General features: G+C 37.2%; 1 protein-coding gene across 1 annotated transcript in view; it reads right to left on the reverse strand.

Annotated features, from left to right (window-relative positions):
- Positions 1-10,351, reverse strand: part of LUZP2 (leucine zipper protein 2) — a 131,538-nt gene that overhangs the window by 35,874 nt on the left and 85,313 nt on the right. Inside the window, exon 8 of the mRNA XM_009864398.1 lies at positions 1,767-1,841. Coding sequence (XP_009862700.1) covers positions 1,767-1,841 — 75 coding nt within the window. The remainder of the gene's footprint in view (positions 1-1,766; positions 1,842-10,351) is intronic.

The raw sequence follows: 10,351 nt of genomic DNA on the forward strand, positions 1-10,351 counted from the left end.
TCCCAGATCTATTTATACTCCCGTCACATGGCTGAGTTCAATATAGAATAATCTGGACTGTGGTAATGAAAAACTCATCATTCTTCCATGGGTCCATCATGGGAACGAGGAAAGTGCTGTAGTGTAAATAGACTTAAGAAAGGCACTAAATCCACTGTCTGCACAAGCTACTATTTAATAAAAAAGTCTGTCATCCTCCCCCCAAAATCCCACAAATACCTATTTATAGGCACATTTTAAGGTTTGATCACTCAGCCATTTCAAACACAGCTCATGTTCTATGAATTTGCATTGCTTTACATATTGCTTCCATTCCTTTAGCAGAAACTACGGATACTAAAATTATTTAAACAGTTAAGGCCAAGTCATCATTGACATGGATGGACCATTGGCTGACTCTTTCCAGTTCCTAGTTCATATGGAAAGGCTCCTAACCAGGGAGCCCAAACTTACAGCTTAAATGGTCTTATTACTTTGCAGTTAGAACTAGTCACGCACAGGTACTTCTAGCCTCATAAAACTATCTCACAGTTCTCACTCATATGTACTTTGCTTTTTTCCTTCATCTGTACTGCTTTCTTTACTCCTGCTTGCCATTTCCACTGCGCTTTCGCATGTAAGCAATGATGCGATCCAAAGACTCTCTCAATGATGATTTGCAAGACGACGACACTGGCCTTCTCTTAAACCTATGGAATCATAACTGAGCCCTAAATTAAAATTCTATAATATTTAATAGGAAAGAAACAGAGGGTCAGAAGAGTCAGTTGGGTGTGCTGCAAATCCCCTTTCAATTTGCAGACAGAAAGCCTTAATAGCATTCTCATTAAAAGTTCCCGATGTCAAATGTTCTTTGCTTTCTCCTTCATAACTTCATTAGAACGAGTAGTTGTGTTTAGAAGATAGTCATGGCAAGCATCGCTCTCTTGTCATTGCCACACACAGTATATTAGCACATCTTTGAGTGTTACATGAGCAAAGAAAGGAAGGAACATGCCTAAATTTTAAATCAGTATGTGGAGCAGTTTATTTCAGCATGCTCACAAGGAACACATGATATCACCTGATGCACACACAGGTTTGAATAACGCTACTGTGGGCATTGCTTACATAATGGAATTTTGCAATGCCGGATGCAAATCCTCACTCAAGAGGGCGATTTCACTGATTGCAATATTGGAGAGTAAAGAAAAATGCTTTGACGTTTGCAAGGGGCACTTTTTTTTTTTCTTAAACTGCCCAAGGGAAACTGAAAATACTAGAAAACCAAACGAAAAAGGTAGTCCTTGGTAGCGCACTGAAGTTTTCTTTCCTTTCTGATAAACTGCTTCCCTATTTCATGATATTTTCATCCCAGCTACTTTAAACTTAGAAGAAAGGTCCCCTGTTGCAGAGCTGATAGATCAGTCCCACCCTAAAAAGAGATGGACTCATTTCTACACCCCATCCTCCTTGAAATTATGACTAAACCTCAGATACGGGTTGCAGGAACATTCTTAGAGCACTGTTGCACATCAAGAATTGTCACATTTGGCCTTTTGCGAGGTTTTGAGATGTTTCCCACTTGATTGTCCTCCTCTTAAAAAACTGCAGCTGCACTTAACTTCATGCGTCATAATCAGTTCCACTGATTTGAGTAGCATTACTCCCAGGTACATGCAATTAAGTATGCATCTAAATCACTGGAAGACTTCATTTGTTTTTGTCAAATTACACTGAAATAATCACAGCTGATAAACATGCTTACATTACGATACACTTCTTACTTTGTCAAGGGCTGCCTTTTCCAATTCATCTTTTGCAACTGCTAGTTTTTGCTCCAGATCTGTTAGTTGTTGTGCCTGTGGGAATAAAGAAGAAAAAGCTGATGCAATCTACAATGTATTTTTTCCCATAATTTTTCATGCAGTGCCTCTGAGAGAGAAAAGGATATAAATTTTACAAGTAGTATATATGAATTGGGTCAGAATTGCTTGCAAAAAGACCAGGCCTCAAGGGATTTTTATTTATTTTTTTCCTGAGAAAAACGCATTTTTATGTGGGAACTGGTCTCAAAGCTGCTCCATTTATGTGAATGCAATTTTACTCTAATTTCAATGTCAGTAGCAGAAGTAAAAACATACTACAGAGCATTTAGAATTAAGCCATAATATCTTTCTAGAAAATTCAAAATCTTCAAGCATTTTTAATTATTTTGTTCAGTTATCTGACTAGAAATATTCAAGCTAAACAAGTGTGACTGAAGTAAGACTTCAAAATACATGCATTTTTTTTCCCAGGAATTCTGTCCCAACAGATACAGAGAAGCTCTTCCTCCCAAGGAGCCAGATATGCTCATACAAACTGCTCGCCTTAAGGAGACACATTTTCTGCAAGAATTGACCCTTTCAGGGAAGCAGGAGCTCTCAGATTGCCACAGTTCGCAGCCCTGCCACTAACAGCACATTTCTAGGCAACCAACATGAAGAAGGTACAGGTTTCTTTTACTGTTGTATTTGCAAAACCAGCCCACTACATGTTTTCCCTGTTTATGAAGGGAACCACACAGAAAGACACCTTACTTACCACTTACCTTTGCTCTCTGAAATTCTGGTTATGTAAAGCACGTTTTGTGCATACAGAATAATTGGATAAAGTGTCTCACTTCTCAGGGCAACCAACATGAAGAAGGTACAGGTTTCTTTTACTGTTGTATTTGCAAAACCAGCCCACTACATGTTTTCTCTGTTTATGAAGGGAACCACACAGAAAGACACCTTACTTACCACTTACCTTTGCTCTCTGAAATTCTGGTTATGTAAAGCACGTTTTGTGCATACAGAATAATTGGATAAAGTGTCTCACTTCTCAGCTAAAGAGCAACACATTTTAATGTTGAAGAAAAGTGACTGTGCCATAACAGTGGCATAAAAGTGTAGTTCTGGCCTCAGCACCACTTACAAAACACCTTGCCCCCTTTTGACACCCTGTGCATCCAGGTCCATAGTTCTCATAGAAAACATTCCCTCTTTTTTCTGCTACATGTTTACACAAGATGAGGTTTTGACTCATCTTTCAGCTTCTAACATGTCTTTTCCTCAGTGCCTTTTTTTTTCCTCTGATATTTGGAGGTTTGGAATTTTTCAATACTTTACGTGACGAAGGTTTAAAATTTTTCAACCCTACTAGGCACACTCAATATCATTATTATAATGAAATCACTTGGAAAATGTCAGTCAAAGTCCCAATAAATATCAATTTGATATTAATAGCAAGCTTCTCTTCATTTTAGCAGGAGCTGGAATAGGTCTATAAGTTGACTGAATAGTTATAAGATGCCAGTTAAAGGTGGAGCTGCCGTTAAGTTTACGTAACCTCATCTCACACTGGCTATCGAGCACCCTTGTCTCCAACTGAAACTCAGACTAGCTATTTAAGACTCTATTGCTGTCTCATGTAAGTCCATACTCTTAAGGCAACATCCTCAGGGTCATCTAGAAACTTTCAAAATTGGATTCTTCAGTTCATTAAAAAAGTTACAATTTTTCATCCTCAAAATTGTGTTGCAGAGAAATGTGCTGGCAATAAACTTATAGACCTGAATGACTAAGCATTGCAATGATACTCATATTTCCAAAACTGCATGAAGCCATCAAACAAAATAGAAGAAGGAGATTTGTTTCAATCAGGATATCACTGAATTATGTTAATACATAATCCAGTGTCCTTACTGGGGAATAACAGCCCTCCACCTTCTTGTATGTCACTTATCTCTTTATATTTAAAAAATTTCCCAAGTCTGCAAATAACCTGCATTTTTCAGCAGCCAACTCTGTCTAGATCTTCAGACCCCTCCTGTGTCGCTAACATAATGTGCTAACATTAACATTACTAATGATTATAACATCATAAAAACAACTTGCAAAATGCTAAAATATGGCATTTGAAATTAAAATATGCAAAAAGATGACAAGGTAAACAGTGGCATTAACCTCCTAAGCAAAACACACATAACCTAGATAACTTTTTACACACATTTTTGTCACGGTTGTGAAAACACACCATACCACCATTGAGGGGAAGATAATATAAATAATAACCTACTACAAAAGAAATCAAATAAACAAACAAAAAACCAGTCCTGTGTTTCACGAAAACAAGAAGTACTCACAATACAATGATAAAAGGCTATGTAACAGAAGATGAAGAAATGGTCCTAACTATGTTATCTCAACAAGATATGAAAAGTAATCATGTCATCTCTTAGAACCAAACATCAACTATAGGTATTCATGCAACAGCCCTAACACATTGTACAAAAATCAACTAAGAAAATTTCAATTTCCTGTCTCTTCCAGATGCCTCAGCTCCTACTTAAAAAAGCCAACTCAACAATATCCTGTCTCAAAGTAATTTTCTACATCTAATAAGCAGCCTGATCTAATCACAAATAATTGATAACCTGAAAACCAAAACCATACATCCAGTGGGCAAAATCCAACTACATGTCTAAAAGTGTAGAAACATATTGGCTTGATCCAAGGGAAAAAAATTTTCGAAGTGAATAATCAACAAAAGCAAACCCAGAACCCTGTGTGTCATAGAAGATGACATTTATCTAAATTTATCCTGATGAACTGCAAAAAACAGGATAACAGTCACTAAATACAAATATGAGATGCTACCTACAGAGAAAACAATCAATAAGCCAGATATAAAAAATAAAACAGTAGGGAAGAATGACTCAAGATGGTATCACTACTGAATATATATTTTTTTTTTTTGTAGAAAAGGCAAAGAACAATGTGGGTACAGACTACAAATATCCTTTTGCTCTGCTCAGCATGAGTGAAATGTCCAGGTGGACCTCAGTGTCCATTTTAGGGCACTACAAATGGTCAGAGACTAAAGAAAACAAGTTCAGATGTCACTATCATGAAGAACTAATGTACTAAGAAGCAAAACTGGAAAAAAACCCCCTACATATGTTAATCTAGGAAAGAACAGCACAGAGAGACAGGTTAACAAGCTCAATATGCAACATATTGTTTAAAGGAAGTTTGTGGTTTTTTACAAAAATATCTGCTTCATTGTCTATCAGAGTCTTCTTGTATTGTGGGCATTTTTCATCTCTAGCCTTTGTAAGAAAAGCAGAAGCTTCTAAAAAAAAATAAACTCAATCCAAAGAAAAATAACCTCTTCTTTGTTAATAAAATCACGAAGGAATAATATACAAGCCAAAGAAGACTGACAAGATTAAAATTATCAAACAGAAAACATCATAAAGGAAAAATATAGCTAAAAGGAGGTTGAGTTTGTTACTTTCTACTCATTCATAATTTCTGACAAACTCAAGGGAAACTTTTTAGAGAACATTTTCATATCTGAAGTTTTTGATATTCTCTCAAAACAAAATGCTTAAAAATGCAACACATTAAATGTGCAGTAAGAGGTCTGTCTGCTCTTCCAGACTATTCAGTTCTTATGCAAAGTGCTAAAGTCAGCCTGTAGCTTACAGAACTTCTCATCCCTAACAAAGTCACTGGTTTAAGATCTCTGCAAAAAAAAATATTACTCTAATATTTTGCATTACAGTCGTGCTTATAACTGATATCCTATAACAGTTTTTTTGTTTTGTTTTGCTATTCCTGAGCAGCACTGCTAAATTTCCCAAGGGAAATTTCCCCTGGTAGATCCAGATGCTGAGGAAACACCGTGGCTGAATAACCACACGACAGCCTGGAGAGCTGTCTGAAAGCGAGGGGAGTTGTAGCCTTCTCTCAGAGAACTTGATGACAAGCCCATAGGAAACCATTCTCCGTTTCTCTCACCATCTCCTTTCAACACTGAGCCACAGAAGATACATTTAGCATTCCCAGGCAATGTAAAAGCAACGACAAAAATAAGAGCTCTCTTTTTGTGGTAAATAAATCAGTGTATAAATACAATTAAAGGAAAACAATCCTGCTTTTTTGGAAAGCTTTCTGCAAGGAAAGTTTTATGCAGAGAGTTTTATGGTACTTTGAATAAAACGAAGAATCCTTTAAAACTTGTTCAGTGAACTCATTTTTCAAACATGCATGGTCAGCTGATAATTTTAATACAAGCAGGGATAAATCACAGGTGAAGTGAATGGGTGGATTTGGGTCAAGCCTGACCACAAGCAGTATACAAATAGAATTGTATTGGAAAATTCCAAGCTTCTGCATTTTCATACATGTGCAGGCACACAGTGCACTTCTGTAAGAGGTTATCACAAATTTAAAATTATGTAATCAATTATTTCAAGCCCAGGCAACAATTTTTATGTTTAACACAAGTTGTCTGCTCAGTCAGGTCTTTGGTGGTTTTCTGGGGCTTGTTTGTTTTTCTTTAATCATTTCACCTTTTTCTCTGCAGGGAATGCAGATCTTACAGTCTGACGCAACTCCAGGAACCGGGTTTACTGTGGCATGTTAATTAACTATTGCTAATAAGGGGGAAAACACATATGGTGGCATCAATTTTACTTTAGAGGGAGGAACAGTATAAATATTTACCACATCCAGCCAGTATGATGTGAAAGCATTTTCATGTAGCTTTGCATGTCTTTGGTTCTATTTATTGTATCAAACATACGGTTTAAAGGTATTTTCACACATCCAAAGGACTGGTGGAGTATTATGTGTTTCAAAGAATTTGGAAAATAATTTTTTACTATAAATGTTAGTTTAGTTCAGTAAGTCTTTAAAACATATCCTTATACATAAAGTCAATCCAGGTGTTTCCTAGAAAGAAATACTTTCTTTCAGAAGTCATTGAGAGGAAAAAAAAACACGTTATTTTCAACCTGCATTCTCTTTCTTACGTAAGAAAGTGGTTATAGGACAGATTCTCCTTTCCCCTGCTCTGCTCTCCCAGCCACCCCCCATCAACCTCCCCATTGCCTTCTCCCTTCCTTCTGCTTGAGCATCTCGATCTCTGCTGCCTCCCAATGCCGCTCAGCTCCCAGCTCTGCCCTCGTCTTCCCAGGCATCGGCCTGGTCGATGCTATTACCTGCACACCTGGTAATTAGAACAGCCTGTCAATCTATTTTGGCTCAGAATATAAATGACGAAAGGGAAAACAGATGAAAAGGTTGATTAAACTGATGTTTCTGAAGCTCTGAAGCAGAATCCTTAGAAATTCATCACAAAGAAAGTAAAGAAATATATACTCAAGCCGTAGCAGTGAAACATTTGCACCTCGTACATTTAAAAGAATGATTTAAAAAATCCAAGGCACTTATACAAACTGTTAGTGAAAGTTATTGCTAGATTTATTTTTCATCTCATATTCCTATCAGACACACATATATGTTTGGATTTCATGAACAAAACCCCCACCAAATTATTTTTAATCCTTTTCTAATTTAGTAAAACTTGACTGCTTCTAGGACAGTATAGCTAAATGCTGAGAAGACAGTTAATGAAGGAGGAGTAAAGAAGTGGTCGTGAATACCTGAAATAAATGTAGACCTTGATTTAGCAAAGCATTTAAACTTAAGAGCACTTCATTATATCAGGGCTTTAGGACCATAATTAAATTACTGCAATTAAGAGTGGCCTCATTCAGAACTAGTGAGTACCTACTTACAAAGATAGCTATAAAATTAGGAAGCTTGAGTGAAATTTTTTATTAATAATTGCTTCTTTTTCTCATTATAATACAAAACAAATTTCAACTTTTGCTCACTCTTTAAAGATACTAAACTGCATGGTTTAGGACATGGAACTGACAAAGACACAGGAACTCAAATTCTAATCTGAGACAAATTCTACAGCCTTAATTTCTGTGATTCTCACTGCATGTCTGCATTATATAACACAGAGAATTAGAAAAATATAAATGCACATACACATGCAACATATTTGATCAAGTAGATTACAAAACACTTCTAAGAAGAGCAAATACATGCTAAATATGATGAACTCATGTTATATTTACTACCGTTAGTTAAGTTATTGTCACATGATATTAAAAGTAGCTATATATAGAATTCCATGATTCTATATTTAAAAAGCTGTCCTTTTGCCCCCATTCCGCTTCTCTCCCACTTAAACCCCCAATTCTCTAGTCAGTAGAGAGTGAGTGACAGTAAGAGTTACCAGGACTTAAGAACTAGTTCCTTGATGTTGACTGTGCAAAGCAAAAAGCAAACAACCAGCCCCTCCCTACTTATTTCACATACAGCTGCACAATTAAATTCCACCACAGAAAGCAACAGTTTAATGGGCACGGACTCAACCACTCCCTCATGCCCTGTAGAAATCTAATAGTCTGGAGTTTGCATCCTCCTGGGGAACTGCTATGAGAAGCTTGCAACATCAGAGCTACAGAGTGGCCTGAAAGTCCTCTGCAAGGAGGAAAATAGAAAGTTTAATGGGGTGGGAACGCAAAGGAAGGAAGGAAGGGCAGAAGTCCTCTCAGGTAACAGTAACCAGCAGCCAGGAGACCATCACACACACCGTTCCGCTCTGTGCCGGCAGAAGACTGTCCACCCCTCGTTTTGATATTTTATCAGAACAAGTCAGAGCTTCGCAAAACAGCCTCAACAGCAACGACAACACGTAATCTGGTTAGTTTCTAGCATCAGAGCAACTAGAAACGACATACCACTTGCTTTTGCCCAAACTGAGCAGCTTCCATCCGATCAGACAGACATTTAAAAAGCTTTACCCCTGTACCAGATGGATTCTGCTCTGCTCAGTGTCTGTCTCCAGACCCCAAACATACACACAAGAACACACTGAATCTATCCTTCTCCACATCTCACGTAATTTTTTCTACATAAATCAAATTTCCTTAGTCAGGAAAAAGATCAATAAATAAATCAGACAAAAATATTTTGGCTTACATAAAGGACATATCAAATTAGCAAATCATGCAGTCACTCTCAGACAGAATTGCACACCATGAAGAGACGTTTCGGATATTTGCACATGCAATTCTCAGTATGTTGGACTTTGGCATGCATTTCACAATTCATTAACATCGTCCATCTAAAGTCCTCAGAGTGTTTTTAATTATATTAGTTCATACTTTCCCTAAAAGGCAAGTAACATTTTCCCTATTCTGCAAGTAAGTGCATTCACAGCAGAACTCACCTACATAACTTGGGACCTACACCTGAGCTGGTGGCCCTAGTAGTCCTTCATAAGCAAGAATCATGTCTATTCGATGTAGGTGAGGGAGTTTAAGGCAGAATTCACGTGGCCAAATTTCAACATACTCTTTAGGAGAAGATGTATTTCCCAGACTCCTGCACGGTACTACTCTCCAAGGGCCAGAAGTGGAGCCTACGGTGCAGACATCCACACCCAGTCCAACGACACCCACTCCTATTCATGTTCACACCAGACTCATTGCCTCTGTGACAACTAATTCTTCTCCTTCAGCCAAAGAAAACAAGCTTGGACACTGAGGCAAAATTAGAAGTGCTAATCCTTTCCTCTGTTCAAACTCTTAACTATATATAAACTGAATTTGAAGAAAAATGCATTATTTTTGTTAATGTTAGCTGGAATTAAAATTTAACTGCCTGATTTTTATCTCTAAGTCTATTCCCTCGGTTTGGATCTTATGACAAACAGAAGTAAACATTCACAAAAAAACTTGGAATCCATCTCTGCCAGAAAAATTAAAATAATTAAAAAAATACACAGATCACATTACGTATTTTAAGTGGCCCCTGTTATTCCATCTTTACAGTACTATGCATACAACAGAGAGACAGTAAAGAGATTGAAATACTTCCAGAAGGCAATCTGGACCTCGTAGTGAAATGAATTACATTGTAAGTAATTCTATCTCTAGTCACTTGGAAGATGACTACTTATCTTCATCCTTTACGCCAGCACTACTCAATTAGCAGCCCCCAGTCAGATGACAGAATCCCTCTCCTCCTTCTTTAACAGCGATTAACTTCTCCCTGGGTTAACAAGGACTTGATGCCCTTCAGCAAAACGTCTAAATGTGTTGTCCTCCCTCCACCTTTTATCTTTTTAAAAAAAAAAAAAAATCTGCTAGCTTGACAGGCTACTCATTTGGATTGCATGAGCCATAGATATTTCTTTCTTTCTTTCTAGAAGCTTCAGTTTTGGCAAAAATGTTTCAACTTATAGCAGGAATTTGGATCCAGGGACCTAAGGAACATTCCACTACTCCAGCTTATCCAAAATATAAAGACTTGCTTTAAATGTTAATAATAAATGATGTTTCCATGGTGGACTGCTAATCAAGGCAAAAAAAAAAAAATAATCCTGTATGTAAAATAGTCTATCGTTCAGTTAGAAAGAGGAAAACTGCGTTGCAGAATCTATGGAATGGGACAATAGGTTTTGGTTATCAGCA

Source organism: Apaloderma vittatum, unplaced genomic scaffold (assembly GCF_000703405.1).
Source record: "Apaloderma vittatum isolate BGI_N311 unplaced genomic scaffold, ASM70340v1 scaffold4162, whole genome shotgun sequence".
In the NCBI taxonomy this organism is placed as follows: Eukaryota; Metazoa; Chordata; class Aves; order Trogoniformes; family Trogonidae; genus Apaloderma; species Apaloderma vittatum.